This window comes from Ailuropoda melanoleuca, chromosome 4, assembly GCF_002007445.2.
Source record: "Ailuropoda melanoleuca isolate Jingjing chromosome 4, ASM200744v2, whole genome shotgun sequence".
Taxonomy (NCBI): domain Eukaryota; kingdom Metazoa; phylum Chordata; class Mammalia; order Carnivora; family Ursidae; genus Ailuropoda; species Ailuropoda melanoleuca.
This window is the reverse complement of record NC_048221.1, coordinates 11,601,021-11,618,864: the sequence shown is the minus strand read 5'-3', so window position 1 is coordinate 11,618,864 and position 17,844 is coordinate 11,601,021. Positions and strand designations below refer to the sequence as shown.

Sequence of the window (17,844 nt, the reverse complement as noted above, 5' to 3'; positions counted from 1 at the left end):
CGGAATGGGAGAATATATTTGCAAAGGACACTACAGATAAAAGGCTGGTATCCAAGATCTACAAAGAACTTTTCAAACTCAATACACGAGAAACAAATAAATAAAAAAATTGNTACACGAGAAACAAATAAATAAAAAAATTGGCAGAAGATATGAACAGACACTTTTCCAATGAACACATACAAATGGCTAAAAGACACATGAAAAAATGTTCAAAATCATTAGCCATCAGGGTAATTCAAATCAAAACCACACTGAGATACCACCTTATGCCAGNAGATACCACCTTATGCCAGTTAGAATGGCAAAAATAGACAAGGCAAGAAACAACAATTGTTGGAGAGGATGTGGAGAAAGGGGATCCCTCCTATGTTGTTGGTGGGAATGCAAGTTGGTACAGCCACACTGGAAAACAGTGTGGAGGTCCCTTAAAAGGTTAAAAATTGAGCTACTCTGTCACCCAGCGATTGCACTACTGGATATTTACCTCAAAGACACAGACGTAGTGAAGTGAAGGGCCATATACACCCCAATGTTCATAGCTGCATTGTCCACAATAGCTAAATTGTGGAAGGAGCCGAGATGCCCTTCAACAGGTGATTGGATAAAGAGAATGTGGTCCATATATACAATGGAATATTACTCAGCCATCAGAAAGAACCCAGCATCTGCAGCAACATGGACGGGACTTGAGGAGATAATGCTAAGCGAAGTAAGTCAAGCAGAGAAAGACAATTATCATATGGTTTCACTCATTTATGGAACATAAGAAATAGCAGGAAGATCAGTAGGAGAAGGAAGGGGAAAATGAAGGGGGGGTAAAGAGAAGGGGGAAAGAACCACGAGAGACTATGGACTCTGGGAAACAAACTGAGGGTTTTAGAGGGGAGGGGGTGGGAGGATGGGCTAGGCCGGTGATGGGTATTAAGGAGGGCATGTATTGCATGCAGCACTGGGTGTTATATACAAACAATGAATCATGGAACACTACGTCAAAAACTAATGATGTACTGTATGTTCACTAACAAAAAACCAGTCATTTTACTTTCTGGAACTTTCTGTTTGAAACGCCCCTGCTTTGTCTTTCCAATTAGATAGAAAATGATCCTTCTGCAAGATGTACTCATGGTTTCTCCAGGATCAAAGTTACTTCAGTGTCACCTCACCACTAACTTTGTACCTAGGGTACTATTTTTACATTATAACAAATTGTAACCATTGAAACTTTATTTTACAAAGATAAGTAAACTTTAAATGTTCATGTTTCTCTAAAGGTAGCAATAAAAGCAGTTATTTAGTGAGTGAAAAAAATTCAATCAGCTGGGGCTCCTGGGTGGCTCAGTCGGTTAAGTGTTTACCTGCAGCTCAGGTCATGATCCCAGGGCCCTGGGATCAAGCCCCAGGTCAGGCTCTCTGCTCTACGGGGTGCTGCCTTCTCCCTCTACCTGCCGTTCCCCTGCTTGTGCTCTCTCTCTCTCAAATAAATTAATAAATAAATAAAATCTCAAAATTCAATTAACCAAGGTACTGTACATCATTAGTTTTTGATATAATGTTCAATGTTTCACTAGTTCAGTGTAACACCCAGTGCTCGTCATATCCTGTGCCCTCTTTAATGCCCATCAACCAGTTACCCCATCCCCCCACCCACCTCCATTTCTGCAACCCTCAGTTTGTTTCCTGGAGTCAAGAGTCTCATATGGTTTGTCTCCCTCTCTGATTTCTTCCCATTCAGTTTTCCCCCTACCCCTATGGTCCCCTAAACTATTCCTTATGTTCCATTTATGAGTGAAACCATATGATAATTGTCTGATCAACTTATTTCACTTAGCATAATACCCTCCAGGTCCCTCCATGTCGATGTAAATGAGAGATATTCATCCTTTCTGATGGCTGAGTAATATTCCTTGTATATATGAACCACATCTTCTTTCTCCACTCATCCATTGAAGGACATCTTGGTCCCTTACACAGTTTGGCTATTGTGGACAGTGCTGCTATGAACATTGGGGTGCGTGGGGCCCTTCTTTTCACTACATCTGTATCTTCGGGTTAAATACCAGGGTGCAATTGCTGGGTCATAGGGTAGCTCTATTTTCAATTTTTGGAGGAAACTCCACACTGTTTTCCAGAGTGGCTGTACCAGCCTGCATTCGCACCAATAGTGTTAAGAGGGTTCCCATTTCTCCACATTCTCACCAACATTTGTTGTTTCTTGTCTTGTTAATTTTTGCCATTCTCACTGGGGTGAGGTGGTATCTCATTGTGGTTTTGATTTGAATTACCCTGATGGCAAGTGATGTGGAGCATTTTTTTCATGTGTCTGTTGGCCATTTGGATGTCTTCTTTGGAGAAATGTGTGTTCATGTCTTCTGCCCATTTCTTGACTGAATTATTTGTTTTTTGGGTGTTGAGTTTGAGATGTTCTTTAGTGATCTTGAATACCAGACCTTTTTTTAAATTTCCTTTTTTAAAATTATTAACATATTCAATGTATTATTTGTTTCAGGGGTACAGGTCTGTGATTCCTCGGTCTTACACAATACACAGCGCTCAACATAGCACATACCCTCCCCAATGTCCATCACCCAGCCACCCCGTCCCTCCCACCCCCTCCACTCCAGCAACCCTCAGTTTGTTTCCTGAGATTAAGAGTCTCTTATGGTTTGTCTTCTTCTTTGTTTTCGTCTTTTTCATTTTTTCCTCTCTTCCCCTATGATCCTCTGCCTTGTTTCTTAAATTCCACATATCAATGAGATCATATGATAATTGTCTTCCTCTGATTGATTTATTTTGCTTAGCATAATACCCTCTAGTTCTATCCATGTCATTGCAAATGGTAAGATTCAATTTTTGATGGCTGCATAATATTCTGTTGTGAGATTTTATATATATTATATATATATATATATTTATATTCAAAAGATACTCTAACATTATTACATATATTATATGATATATATTCATACATATATAACACACAGATATGTATACACATCTATCCTGATAGTTCTCTTTCTCCGGTGAACTTGAATACAAAACACTCAAAAGAAAAAGAAGCCTTGGGAAAATGTCACCTTTCCATCTGAAGAAATGAGTTCCAGATCTCCGTATCCCTGGTGGTCTTTCCTTTGTGTGAGTATTTCCACCAGGTCAGCCCCTGCAAGTGTCCTCTCTGCTAATGTGCATGTTTGTGTGTCCTTATTGTAAGGCAGAGGACTTGTCACACAGGAGTTTTAGCATCTCTTCTGAGCTCACACAGTCCACACTGAGCAGGGAGAAAGTTCCTGGTGTCCTCCAGCTCCTACTCCGCTGAGTTCGTTGGGTGTAGACCACACGCCCTGGGCTGGGTACCCATAGCTACATGGTCAATTGTGTCCTCGCAACACACCCCAAGTGCCTTGCTGCCAATGAGCAAATCCTGCAGCTGTGCTATCAGGACTCCTTCACCTTTGCTGATGGACTTCTAAGGATACTCAGCCTTTCTCATGAGAGGCATGAATGCCCTAAGTCTTCTCCATAGAGAAGAGTGCCCTAAGGATCTGGCTTGAAACTCATCTTGTCATGAAACAAATCACAGAGAATGATAGGATGCTGTTTCACGAGTCAGTTTTCTAGGACTGCTGTAACAAGCACATAAACCTAGTGACTTAAAACCACACACATCTATCCTCCTCTATGCTGGAGGCCAGAAGCCAAAATCAGGGTCACCAGGTGTGAGTCAAGGTGTGAGCAGGGCTACGTCCTTCAGGGGATCCAGGGGAGAATCTGTCTCCTGCTTTACCAGCTTCCAGAGGCAGCAGACATTTCTTGGCTCAAGGTTCTCTCCTCAGTTACTCCATCCATCTTTCCAGTGTCATATCCCCTACTTCTCTCTGTGTCTGATCCTGCCTGCCCCGTTTTAAAAGACCCTTGCAAAAACAGCAGACCCATCTAGATGACCCAGGACAATCCCTCTGTCTCAGATCCTTAACTGCATCTCATCTGCTTGCAGTCCCTTTTGCTGGGTTAGGGAACATAGTACTAGGCTCTGAATAAGGACATCTTAGGTGGCATTAGTCATTAACATCAATAATTGTAAAATAATGAAATGGAACCCCAGGGTCTCATTGTCAATGTTGATGTGGTAAAGCATCTCTGTAACTCCTCTGGAGTCTGTGTTTCTCTCTGGCTGTGTGAAAGGAATATGTTTCTGGAGCTACACCTGCTCGGTTCCCTGAAAGGAGTCTATTCCTTCTAATGACAGCTTTCCTTTCCCAGTGAGGACCACACTTCTCTCTGCAGGCACCTGAAAGAGGTGCATTCCTGATCACTAACTGCACATACATGCAGATTGTAATGGATTCCTGCCTCACCAATTCAGGGCAGTGTGGCTGGGGACAAATCATCTGTCAGATTTGCATATTCTGCATTTCAAAAAAGTGACAAGTTAGGGCCATTGGGTGACTCTTTTGATAAAGCATCCCATTCTTCATTTAAGCTCAGGTCATGATTTCAGGGTCCTGATAGAACCCAAGGTCAGGCTCTGTGCTAGCCGGGAGCCTCCTTGAGATTCTCTCTCTCCCTCTCCCTCCCCTAACCCAGCTCTCTCTCTCTCTCTCTCTCAAGAAAAAAATGTGAGTAGTAATACATGTATCTATTTATGTATCCCTATCTAAATATGAAGAAATAATAATTTATTTTGAGTCATAGAAGAATGAATGCATAGGAAACCATTCCCACATTTGGCAAGCAGCAGGCGCTTATATGTGGTTGCCATTCTTAGGTTTATTATTATAAAATATCTTTGTGCAATTCAAATACCTGTCCACAACTTTCAGTAAGAACTTACGCAATGGAAATCCCCCTTTCTGGATCCTGAGACATATGGTTTCCTGAACTCCAGCATGAAAGTCACACAGACCTAAAATTGCATGTGACTCCTTCATTCATGTGTTGTGTGACCTCCATCAACATTCCACATCCGTGAAAGGGGGAACCCATGCCCTTGATCTCTTTTTTGGCCACCTTCAGTTAGCACTGTGACCTCCAACACATCCCCCAGATTGATTCACTTAAGACACAGGAATTAGAAATTGATGTTTATTGAAAGTAATGTGGAGGAAAAGGGAAAATGATTTCCATAACATGTCAGATAACAACCCAATTTTAATATTTTGTATGTTCTTACCTAAGCACTGAACCCTCTCCCCTTTCTCTTTCTGTCTCTCTGCCTCTCGATTTCCTCACTTTATAGTCTGACATCCATCACTCTACTAAGCACAACATAGAAACCTCCTTATGGTCTATCCACTCCCCCCCACAAAGACAGAAGGAACTATAAACATTCAACCATCTCCTTAGAGAAAAATTGCTAATGTTTGTTTCTGCATTTGTTGTAATTAGAGATAACACTTATACAGCACTGGTGCCTGATAAGTAAAGCTCCAGTGCTGGTGATATTTATCATTACGTTACTTTTGTTTATGTTATGGTGAGGGGAGGTGAAACTCCTCCCTTGCTTGTCTACTGGAGAAGAACCTTGTTCATGACTGCCCACAAAACTATGTGATGCTTTCCACCACCATAGAGAGATAACACATTCTTAGACAGAGGTAACAGGATGGAGTTCATCGCAGGGGTCAAGAACAGAGATGAGGATCTCTAGAGCTTATGCAAGAGGGAAAGGGCAAACAAATGGAAAAACTAATACCTAGCCTGCTCCAACACCTGTGAGTGCATCCAACAATACCTATTCAGTATTTTCATACACTGAATACCTACAACAGTCCCCTGGAGAAGATCATATCCCCAGTCCTTGTATCATATTCCTCACCACCAAACTGGCCATCAAGAGCTTAGGGGACTGAATTTTCTCTGGAAGCTTTTCTTTATGGCGTTCTTGAGCTCCTTATTCCTGAGGCTAAAAATGATCGGGCTGAGAAAGGGAGTGAAGACTGTGTAGGTGGTGGCCATCAGAGTGCTACTGTCCATAGAATGGGGGCCCTTGGGCTTGAGGTAGATAATGGAGGCAAAACCATAGTGCACAATGACCACAGTGAGGTGGGACACACATGTGGAGAAGGTCTTGTGTCTGCCCTCAGCAGAGGGGATCCTCAATATGGCGGCCACAATGAAGACATAGGAAAGGATGATGAGGAATAAACAACCCATCAGAGCTGTGACACACACCAGGATCACACCCAAGGTGACAGAGGATGTCCCCATCCCACAGGACAACTTCAGGAGGGAAAGCGCATGGCAGCCAAAATGGTGTATCACGTTAGACCCACAGAAGGTGAGGTGAAAAACTATCAGGGTCACCATCATCCCCATGACTGAGCCCCCAGCCCAGGACCAGGACACCAGACGGGCACAGGTGCAGGTGCTCATGAGCACGTTGTAGCGCAGGGGGTGGCAGATGGCCACGTAGCGGTCATAGCCCATGACCATGAGCAGGAAGGAGTGGGTGAAGCCGAATGTGAAGGAGAAGAACATCTGGCTGGCACAGGCCACAAAGGTGATGGAGCGGTGGCTGGAGAGCATGTCAACCAGCATGCGAGGGGTGACGGCAACAGTGAACAGAATCTCGGAGGTGGACAGGGCACACAGGAAGAGGTACATGGGTGTGTGCAGGCCACGCTCACTCCACACAGTGGCCATGATGACCAGGTTTCCCAGCAGCGTGAACAGATACATCAGCAGGAACAGCAGGAAGAAGGCAGGCAGGAGATGCTGTGGGAAGGTGGAGAAGCCCACGAGGATGAATTCAGACACCATGCTATAGTTCTGACCAGCCGCGGATGCTGCATCTGCTCAGACAAGTAAGTGAATGCAGGTAAATGGTTTATCCCATGAAGGGCAAGGATGAGTCAGCATCAGAAAACCTATCATGTGGTTAGTCACATGAATAAACTAAAAAGGAAATGTCATATAACTATATCAAACCAGGCAGCAATCCAATTTACTAGATTTCAGTTTCTATTTATGATTTTAAAATTTGATATATAGTGGACATATAACATTATATTATTTTAGATATACAACATAATGATTGACATATGCACATATCATGAATTTTTTTAAAGCTTCTTCTCAACCTAACATCAGCTGAGACTTTCATAGTTAACTAAGAATATATACCACAAAACTAGCAAATAGTAGATGAAGTGGGGAACTATTAATGCATTATTTTAGAATCAGGAACAAGCCAAGGTTACTCACTGCCTCTGCTGGTCATTAGCTGGGAACTGAAAGTCTGGAGTGGTACTTGGGGATGATAAGGAAAGAAGGAATATCGGGATTGAAAGGGAAGAAATGCCATCATCTACCTAGAAAAGTAATAGAATGAAGGTGAAATATATTTCAGCAAAGACAGAACACAAGCCGCAGAAGACTAGATCAACTTCCCAAACTCATAGTATTTCCCATAGAATTAAACACATATTACTCAGCCATCAAAAAGAAGGATTACACAACACTTGCAGCAACATGGATGGGACTGGAGGAGATTATGCTAAGTGAAATAAGTCAAGCAGAGAAACATAATTATCATATGGTTTCACTCATTTATGGAACATAAGAAATAGGAAGCTCGGTAGGAGAAGGAAGGGAAGAATGAAGGGGGGGTAAACAGAAGGGGGAATGAACCATGAGATTGTGGACTCTGGGAAACAAACTGAGGGCTTCAGAGGGGAGGTGGGTGGGGGACTGGGATAGGCCAGTGATGGGTATTAAGGAGGGCACGTATTGCGTGGTGCACTGGGTGTTATATGCAAATAATGAATCATGGAACATTACATCAAAAAGTAAGGATATACTATATGGTGACTAACATAACTTNGGAACATTACATCAAAAAGTAAGGATATACTATATGGTGACTAACATAACTTAATAAAAAATTATTATAAAAAATAAATAAACACATAATTCTAATGCAACTCATAGATTTTTACAGAAAAAGTAAGATAACATAACTATTAGTGACACAAATGTTAATGAGACAGCCCTTAACATTTTGGCCCAGGATTTCTTATGATAAAATACTATTGACTCTCCTAGGGCTTTGGATTGAGTGATTTATAACTTTCCATTCTTACCATATTAGTAATTAAAACTGATATCTTTGAAAATATTTAGCTATTGAGCTTTTGCATTGCTGAAAATTGACCAGGAAATACTATCTAGAATAAATAAGAAACCAGTGACATTCAAAAGGAGGAAACCTCAATGCAGAAATGAGCCAAGGACACGAGCAGATAACTCACAGAAGGAATTACACAGGCACACAAAACAATGGTTTAACACAAGAAAAGGACAGAAGGAAATCACCATGGACTTTCACTGTATACCTATTCATGTCCCCAACTAGAAAGTGCCCAGTGCTAATCAAAATGTGGGGAGAAAGCGATCCTCATGGTCCGCTGGCGAGAACCAAGACTGGCGACACACAGACTTCACCTGCTCTGTGCACCAGGACATGGGCTCCTGAGCATCTATTTGGATCGCTCACACCTGTCTGAAGGGAGCATGTCAGAAGATGTTTAGGTAGCACTGCTTGTAGTGGGGAAATGGACAAGTTGGCTTGGAAACCATAATTGGGAGGAGGGCAGGTCACATGGGCTGGATGCAACTACTGGGTCCCAAGGTAGGAGTTCAATGCACACACAGCAGTGTAAAGGAACCTGTAAAATGATCTTGAGTGAATGAAGCAAAAGCAGATGAACACTCTAGCATAATTCCATTCGGGCATGTGAAAATTAGAGCACCTAAAACTATTCTGGACCATGCTGTAAGGGTGTATACATGTCACTTTACAACTGCCAAAACCCAAGATATGCAACACAGACAGTGAACCCTATTTTAATCTGTGGGCTGAGTTAATAATTATGTAACCATATTGGTTCACCAATGGAACAAATGGACCACAAGAATACAGACGGAACAACCTTTAGCAACAACCCTGGCCTCAACCCACCAGATTCCAGTAGCAACCCCTCCCTCACCATGTGCTGGGACAACTAAAAGAGCCTCCAGTTACCCACAAACATTTTGGGTTTGGGGGCAGAATCAGCCTCAAACAAGAAAGCAGACTTAGAAGCTACAAACGGCACTAGGTTGGGTGAAGAACCCAAGACCCAGCATAGGCAACCTGAGAAGACCCCAGCAGCTCCCCACGGCTAAGAGCCTATCTTATGACCCTTCTCCCAGGCCCTGTCCCCATTGCCTGTCTAGGTCCTGCTCCCCACAACTGTCTTAGTATTGCCACCTACCCTGTCCCTCCTGGACCTCCTCAGCCTGGGCTGCCTCTTCCAGGAGGCAACCAGCAGGTTAGGGCAGAAAAAGCTCTCCTGAGGCTGTCAGCAGGCACAGGTGCAGGTATGGGGCCAGATCTTGGGGCTCCTGGAACAGATGCTGTGTGCTTTATCCCTGCTGCAGCTTCCCAGCAGGCTGCTCCCCAGGGCCTCCCTGGGACACCAACCTGCAAGATCTGCCCTCAGCATCTCAAGATGCCAGGAGGATCATCAGAGGGCCTCCAGAGACCTGCTGCCTCTACTCCTAACCTCAAACACTTCAACACAACCAAGTCTCCCTACTGTCCACCTCTGCCCAGAGAGCCCCAGCCCCTGCTGAGGACTAGGAGCTCCCCGTCTTGAGGGAGACAGGACAGGATTAGATGCCCGCAAATCCTTGGGGTCAGTGCAGTGTCAGGGGGGAAGACAGGAGCTGGAGCAGCCCAGAGTGGGAATCCAGGGCTCTGCCCTGGGGTCAAGACAGCTGGAAGGCTTCCCAGAAAAAGGGTAATTTAGAGCTGGGTCTTGGAGGATGGTTTTTCTTGGTCAGTGGAAATGTTCAGTGTCTTCTGGCCAAACTGGATAGCACGACTTCTTTTTTTCTTTATATATAATTAATTTTATTTTATTATATTATGTTAATCACCATACAGTACATCCCCTGATTCTGATGTAAAGTTTGATGCTTCATTAGTTGCGTATAACACCCAGTGCACCATGCAATACGTGCCCTCCTTACTACCCATCACCAGTCTATCCCATTCCCCCACCCCCTCCCCTCTGAAGTCTTCAGTTTGTTTCTCATAGTCCATAGTCTCTCATGTTTCATTCCCCCTTCTGATTACCCCCCTTTTCTTTATCCCTTTCTTCCCCTACCGATCATCCTAGTTCTTATGTTCCATAGATGAGAGAAATCATATGATAATTGTCTTTCTCTGCTTGACTTATTTCACTTAGCATTATCTCCTCCAGTGCCGTCCATGTTGCAGCAAATGTTGAGAATTCGTTCTTTCTGATAGCTGAGTAATATTCCATTGTATATATGGACCACAGCTTCTTAATCCAGTCATCTGTTGAAGGGCATCTCGGCTCCTTCCATGATTTGGCTATTGTGGACAATGCAGCTATGAACATTGGGGTGCATATGGCCCTTCTCTTTACTACGTCTGTATCTTTGGGGTAAACACCCAGTAGTGCAATGGCTGGGTCATAGGGTAGTTCAATTTTTAACTTTTTAAGGGACCTCCACACTGTTTTCCAGAGTGGCTGTACCAACTTGCATTCCCACCAACAATGTAGGAGGGATCCCCTTTCTCCACATCCTCTCCAACAATTGTTGTTTCTTGCCTTGTCTATCTTTGCCATTCTAACTGGCGTAAGGTGGTATCTCAGTGTGGTTTTGATTTGAATTTCCCTGATGGCTAATGATTTTGAACATTTTTTCATGTGTCTGTTAGCCATTTGTATGTCTTCATTGGAAAAGTGTCTGTTCATATCTTCTGCCCATTTTATGATTTGTTTATTTGTTTCTCGTGTATTGAGTTTGAGAAGTTCTTTGTAGATCTTGGATACCAGTCCTTTATCTGTGGTGTCCTTTGCAAATATATTCTCCCATTCCGTGGGCTGTCTCTTAGTTTTTTTGACTGTTTCCTTGGCTGTGCAGAAGCTCTTTATCCTGATAAAGTCCCATAAGTTCATTTTATCTTTTATTTCTCTTGCCTTTGGAGATGTGTCGTGAAAAAGGTTGCTCTGGCCGATGTCATAGAAGTTGTTGCCTATGTTCTCCTCTAGAATTTTGATGGATTCCTGTCTCACATTGAGGTCTTTCATCCATTTGGAGTTTATTTTTGTGTATGGTGTGAGAGAGTGGTCAAGTTTCATTCTTTTGCATGTAGCTGTCCAATTTTCCCAGCACCATTTATTGAAGAGACTGTCTTTTTTCCACCGGATGTTTTTTCCTGCTTTATCAAAGATTAGTTGCCCAAAGAGCCGAGGGTCCATTTCTGGGTTCTCTATTCTGTTCCATTGGTCGATGTGTCTGTTTTTGTGCCAGTACCATGCTGTCTTTGTGATCACAGCTTTGTAGTACAGCTCGAAATCCGGCATTGTGATGCCCCCAGCTTTGTTTTTCCTTTTCAACAGTTCCTTGGAGATTCGGGGCCTTTTCTGGTTCCATACAAATTTAAGGACTATTTGTTCCAGTTCTTTGAAAAATGTCCTCGGTATTTTGATCGGGATAGCATTGAAAGTGTAGATTGCTCTGGGTAGTATGGACATTTTAACTATGTTAATTCTTCCAATCCATGAGCATGGAATATTTTTCCATCTTTTTATGTCTTCCTCAATATCTTTCAAAAGTGATCTATAGTTTCTAGCATATAGGTCCTTTACGTCTCTGGTTAAGTTAATTCCAAGGTAACGCATGGTTTTTGGTGTTATTGTAAATGGGATGGATTCCCTAATTTCTCTTTCTTCAGTCTCGTTATTCGTGTATAGAAATGCAACTGATTTCTGGGCATTGATTTTGTATCCTGCCACCTTACTGAATTGTTCTATAACTTCTAATAGTTTGGGAGTGGATTCCTTTGGGTTTTCCATATAGAGTATCATGTCATCTGCAAAGAGAGACAGTTTGACTTCTTCTTTGCCGATTTGGATACCTTTGATCCCTTTTTGTCTTCTGATTGCTGTTGCAAGGACTTCTAGTACTATGTTGAATAATAGTGGCGAGAGTGGGCATCCTTGTCGTGTTCCTGATCTTAAGGGAAAGGCTTCCAGCTTTTCCCCATTGAGAATAATGCTTGCAGTAGGCTTTTCATAGATGGCTTTTATGAGATTGAGAAATGTACCCTCTATTCCTACACTCTGAAGGGTTTTAATCAGGAAAGGATGCTGTATTTTGTCAAATGCTTTTTCTGCATCAATTGAGAGGATCATATGGTTCTTGAGTCTTTTCTTGTTGATATGATGTATCACATTGATTGATTTGCGAGTGTTGAACCATGCTTGCATCCCAGGTATGAATCCCACTTGGTCATGATGGATAATCCTTTTAATGTACTGTTGGATTCTATTAGCAAGGATCTTGTTGAGGATTTTGGCATCCATATTCATTAGAGAAATCGGTCTGTAATTCTCCTTTTTGAGGGGGTCTTTGCCTGGTTTGGGGATCAAGGTAATATTAGCCTCATAGAATGAGTTTGGTAGCTTTCCTTCTGTTTCTATTTTTTGAAATAGCTTTAGGAGAATAGGTATTATTTCTTCTTTGAATGTTTGGTAGAATTCCCCAGGAAAACCGTCTGGGCCTGGAGTTTTATTATTTGGAAGGTTGTTTATCACTGACTCAATTTCTTCATAGTTAATTGGCCTATTTAAGAAATCTATTTCTTCCTGTTTCAGTCTTGGTAGTTTATAGGTTTCCAGGAAGGCCTCCATCTCTTCCAGATTGTTTAGTTTTTTGGCATATAGCTGTTGATAAAAGTTTCTAATAATCCTTGCAATTTCAATGGTGCTGGTCGTGACCTCTCCCTTTTCAGTCATAATTTTAATAATCTCAGTCCTTTCTCTTTGTTTTTGGACAAGTTTTGCCAGTGGTCTATCAATTTTATGGATTCTCTCAAAGAACCAGCTTCTAGTCCTGTTGATCTGCTCTACTGTGGTTCTGGTCTCTAATTCATTGATTTCTGCTCTAATCTTGGTCAACTCCTTCCTTGTCAGTGGGTTAGGCCTGTCCCTCTGTTGCTGTTCCAGTTTCTTGAGGTGAGAATATAGAAACTGCATTTTAGATTTTTCTATTCTTTTGAGTGAGGCTTGGATGGCTATGTATTTCCCCCTTAGGACTGCCTTTGCAGTATCCCATAGGTTTTGGACCGTTGTGTATTCATTCTCGTTGGTCTCCATAAATTGTTTAATTTGTTTTTTGATTTCCTGGTTTATCGAGTCATTCTTGAGCAGGATGGTTCTTAGCCTCCAAGTGTTTGAGTTTCTTCCAGGTTTTTCCTTGTGGTTGAGTTCCAATTTCAGAGCGTTGTGGTCTGAGAATATGCAGGGGATAATTTCAATCTTTTGGTATTGGCTGAGACCTGTTTTGTGTCCCAGAGCATGATCTATTCTTGAGAATGTTCCATGGGCATTTGAATAGAATGAGTATTCTTTGGTTCTGGGGTGTAGTGTTCTATATATATCTATGAGGTCCAACTCGTCGAGTATGGCATTCAAAGCCTTTGATTCTTTGCTTAGTTTTTGCCAGGGTGTTCTGTCTATTTCTGATAGTGGGGTGTTGAGGTCCCCTACTATTACTGTGTTCTTATCTATATGTCTCTTTATTTTGGTTAAGAGTTGGCTTGTGTATCTTGCTGCTCCCCTGTTGGGGGCATATATATTAATAATTGTCATATCCACTTGTTGAATACTTCCTTTAAGAATAATATAGTGCCCTTCTGTATCTCTCTCTATGGCCTCTAGTTTAAAATCCAGTCTATCTGATATGAGAATTGCTACTCCAGCTTTCTTTTGAGGTCCATTTGCGTGGAAGATGGTACTCCATCCCCTTACTCTAAGTCTGAATGCATCTTTGGGTTCAAAATGAGTCTCTTGTAGACAGCAAATGGATGGGTCATGTCTTTTTATCCAATCTGCAACCCTGTGGCGTTTTATGGGAGAGTTTAAGCCATTTAGATTGATAGAGATTATTGACAGATATGATTTTAATGATGCCATTTCTCTTTAAAGTCTTTGTATCGGTTGTGACTTGCTGCTCTGTATCACTCTTGGGGCCTTTTTACCTTTATAGAGCCCCCCTTAATATCTCCTGTAGGGCTGGTTTCGTGGTTACGAAATTGGTTAATGATTGGCGATTTTGGAACGTCTTTATTTCTCCATCAATTCTGAATGACAGCTTTGCTGGATAAAGGATCCTTGGCTGCATGTTTTTCTCTGAAAGAGCTTTAAAAATGCCCCCCCAAGCCTTTCTCTCATTCCAGGTCTCTGTAGACAGGTCTGACGTAATCCTGATACCTTTGCCTTGGTACGTGAGAAATTTCTTTGCCCTGGCCGCTTTCAATACTGTATCCTTGGATCTAATATTTGCGAATTGCACTATGACATGCCGTGGCGTAGGTTTGTCCTGGTTGAGCTTGGATGGGGTCCTCTCTGCCTCTTGGACACGAATGCTTGTTTCCCTTGCTAGATTAGGGAAGTTTTCAGCTACAATTTGTTCAAATATCTCTTCTAGACCTCTGTTTTTCTCCACCCCTTCAGGGATGCCGATGATTCTGACATTGGATCGTTTCATAGAGTCAGTAATCTCCCGTAATCTACATTCGTGGGCGTGGATTTTTTTAAGACCAGCTTCTATTTTCGTTTTTTCTTCTACTAACCCATCCTCCAATTCGCTAACGCGTTCCTCTGCCTCGGTGACCCTGGCCGTCAGAGCCTCTAGTTTTGACTGTATTTGGCCCACTGAGTTTTTAATTTCTGTCAGATTCGCTCTCATTTCTGCCCTTAGGGATTCTATATTCTCAGCAACGCTTTCTCTGATGCTTTTTTCAAGTTTACTCATCATCTTGACCATTGTTGCTCTGAATTCCATTTCTGATAATTGGGATACATCCATATGTATTAATTCTGTGGCCGAGGCCAATTCTGTGGCAGAGGCCACAGACTCATTATCTTTTCTTTGCTGGGGGGGACTTCTCCTTCTCGTCATTCTGATGAAGAGAGATTGCAGGGTTGTCCAGAGCCCAAGTGTTGACTGGGACCCAGGCCGTGCGCCCTTGTTTTATAGAGATCTTAGGGATGTGGGCTTCTTCCTTAAAGAGTTTATTTATTTATTTGAGAGAGAGAGAGACAGTCAGCAAGAAAGGGAACCCAAGCAGAGGAGTGGGAGAGGAAGAAGCAGGTTCCCGGTGGAGAAGCCCGATGAAGGACTCCTTACGGAGCGTTGTGATCACACCCTAATCCGAAGACAGGTGCTTGGTGACTGCGCCACTCAGGCGCTCCGGGTTGTGGGCTTCTTGATTTTTCAGCCTGCCTTCTGGGGGAGGGGCCTGCCTGCCGGTACTCAGAAAACCCTGTTTGGGTAGAGTCTCTGTGTCCCTTGCGAGGGGGGATGGGGATGGGCACCCTGTGAGCCGGTATTTCCGGGCTTTTGTTCTCTGGCGGCTTTCCCTGGCGGTTTGCTATGCCTCTTCTGAGAGAGCAGCAGCGGCTGAAATTCAGCCTCTGTCTCAGAACAGAGGGATCGCGGATCGTTCTCCACTGATGTTCTGGCCACTTTAACTCTGTTTCTGTTGGTGCTGCTCAACCCTGCAGCATCCCGGGCTGTGCGCCCCACACCCGGCGTCCCAGCCCTCACTTCCAGGGCCGGCACGTCTCTGTCCTTTGTGTTTCCAACCCCGCCAGCCGCCAGCCGCCCCGCGCGGGCTCCCGGAGCTCCCCGTCTCAGTCTGGTGTCTCACGGGTGCTGACCGCGAGTCCGCCTGCTCCCCCGTGCAGGTGGCCCTCCAGCCGCCAGCCGCCCCGCGGACGCTCCCGGAGCTCCCGGTCTCAGCCTCGATCCAGTGAGCACACCGGAGCTCCGGAGCTCCGTGAGATGCTTGGTGGTGCACGCTCCCGGCTCACGGACTCAGTCTGCCGTTTCCAGAGTGCGGGTCCGCGGTCCGCCCGCTCCCCGGTGCAGGTGGCCCGCCAGCCGCCCTGCGCGCGCGCTCCTGGAGCTCGCGTTCTAAGTCTGTTGTCTCGCGGGTGCCGTCCGCGAGTCCGCCTGCTCCCCCGTGCAGGTGGCCCGCCAACCGCCAGCCGTCCCGCGTGCGCTCCCGGAGCTCCCTTCTCAGCCTGCTGTCTCAAGCGTGCGGGTCCGCGGTCTGTCCGCTCCCCCTTGCAGGTGGCTACCGCTTCCCGGCGCCCTGACACGGCGGCTCCCTCCCCCTTCTGTTTAGCTTCCGATATCTGTGCGCGGTTTCACGGCTCCCCGCTTCGTACCTCGATACTCAGCGCTGGAGATGTTCATTTGTAGAGATCCAGATGTATCTTCCTGCGTCTCAGGCTGATTCCGTGGATATTCCTGCTGGTCTGGTACCTATCCAGCTCAACTCAGGGGACCGGCTGAAAAAGGGGTCCCCTACTCCTCCGCCATCTTGGCTTCTCCTGGATAGCACGACTTCTCGTCTTGGTTGATTTACCCTATCTCTGCTGTCATGGTGATCCAAGCCAGAGAATCCACATTAGTATGTGCTCTCTTGGGCTCTAGTAGCACTTTTGGTTTTTCTCTAGGTCTGGACACACAGCCCCTAAGCCCCTCTCTCAGAAATGATAATAGTGGCTTCTGTATGGTAATGAGATGAGAGGACGCTGGGGGCCCCACCTCTTCTTGTGGTCAAGTTCTTCTCTATCCTTGTTTTCCTGGTGGTCCAGGCCAAAGAGTCCACATTAACATCTGACTCTCTGTGATATAATCAAACTAGTATTTGGTCTCATGTGTGTTTTTGTTTACTGACCCTCTGATGAGAGTCTTTGTACGCTCACGAGATGACTGGTGGCCGTGGGCTAGTATTTGGTCTCATGTGTGTTTTTGTTTACTGACCCTCTGATGAGAGTCTTTGTACGCTCACGAGATGACTGGTGCGCCCCCTTTCTGGATTCTCAGACATAATGCTTTCCCAAACCTGAGCATGGGAGTCAGACTGACCTAAATTTCCATGGGACCCCTTCACTCCTGTGTTATGTGACCTCCACCGTTTCTCATCTGCATAAGGCTACCCATACCCTTGACTTCCCTTTGTGCCATCTCGAGATATCATTGTGCCTACAACACATCCCCCAGATAGATTCAAGTAAAAACAGGAGTGAGAAATTGGTGTTTTCCTGAAAGTAATGTGGGGAAAAGGGAAAAGGATTTCCGTAAGATGTCAGATAGCAACACCCTTTTACCATCCTTTATGTTCTGACCCAAGCATGAACCCTCTCCCCCTTCCAGCCCTCATTTCTCTCTGTCTGCATCCTTCTACTCCTGGTCCCTTTGTCTCTCATTCTCCCTTCCCTTTCCTTTCTCAGGTGAAAATTGTCCTGTTAACAGCCATCGGCGTCATCATCGTCTTCTCCTTCTTCTTCATTTCTTTGCAGATTTTTTCCCATATCCAATTTTAGGCAACTTTCTATACAGATCAATTTAAAGGACTCCCATCCCACTAGTTCATTCTCTCTCTTTCTGTCTCTCTCAGTCGCTCTCTATCTCTTATTCAACTTTTAAAATCTTAAGATATAAAACCTCCCTTAGGGTCTATTCCTCCGAAAGCAGGGAGGAATTATAAACAGTAACCATCCTCCAGGAGACAAATAGTTTATTTTCATTTGTGCATTTGTTATAATTTAAAAGACAGTACTATAAAACACTGAATACAATGCTTGATAAGAAGATGTGGTCCATATATACAGTGGACTATTACTCGCCATCAGAAAGGATGATTACCCAACATTTGCATCAACATGGACGGGACTGGAGGAGATTATGCTAAGTGAAATAAGTCAAGCAGAGAAAGAACTGGAGGAGATTATTTCACTTATTTGTGGA

At 44.0% G+C, this 17,844-nt stretch overlaps 1 protein-coding gene across 1 annotated transcript; it reads right to left on the bottom strand.

Annotated features, from left to right (window-relative positions):
* Positions 1-5,829: 5,829 nt before the first annotated feature.
* On the bottom strand, positions 5,830-17,061 carry LOC100464539 (olfactory receptor 10H3). Its single transcript, XM_002930607.4, has 2 exons — positions 17,040-17,061; positions 5,830-6,791 (listed from the first exon to the last, which is right to left on the bottom strand). The coding sequence occupies exons 1-2, from the start codon at positions 17,059-17,061 to the stop codon at positions 5,830-5,832; spliced, it is 984 nt and encodes a 327-aa protein (XP_002930653.4).
* Between the last annotated feature and the right edge of the window lie 783 nt (positions 17,062-17,844).

Coding starts and splice junctions, on each gene's coding strand:
- LOC100464539 (XM_002930607.4), bottom strand. CDS start 17,061: ATGGCACAAAGGGAAGTCAAGG. Junction 6,792..17,039: donor GGCACAAAGGGAAGTCAAGG/GTATGGGTAGCC, acceptor TTGTCTGAGCAG/ATGCAGCATCCGCGGCTGGT.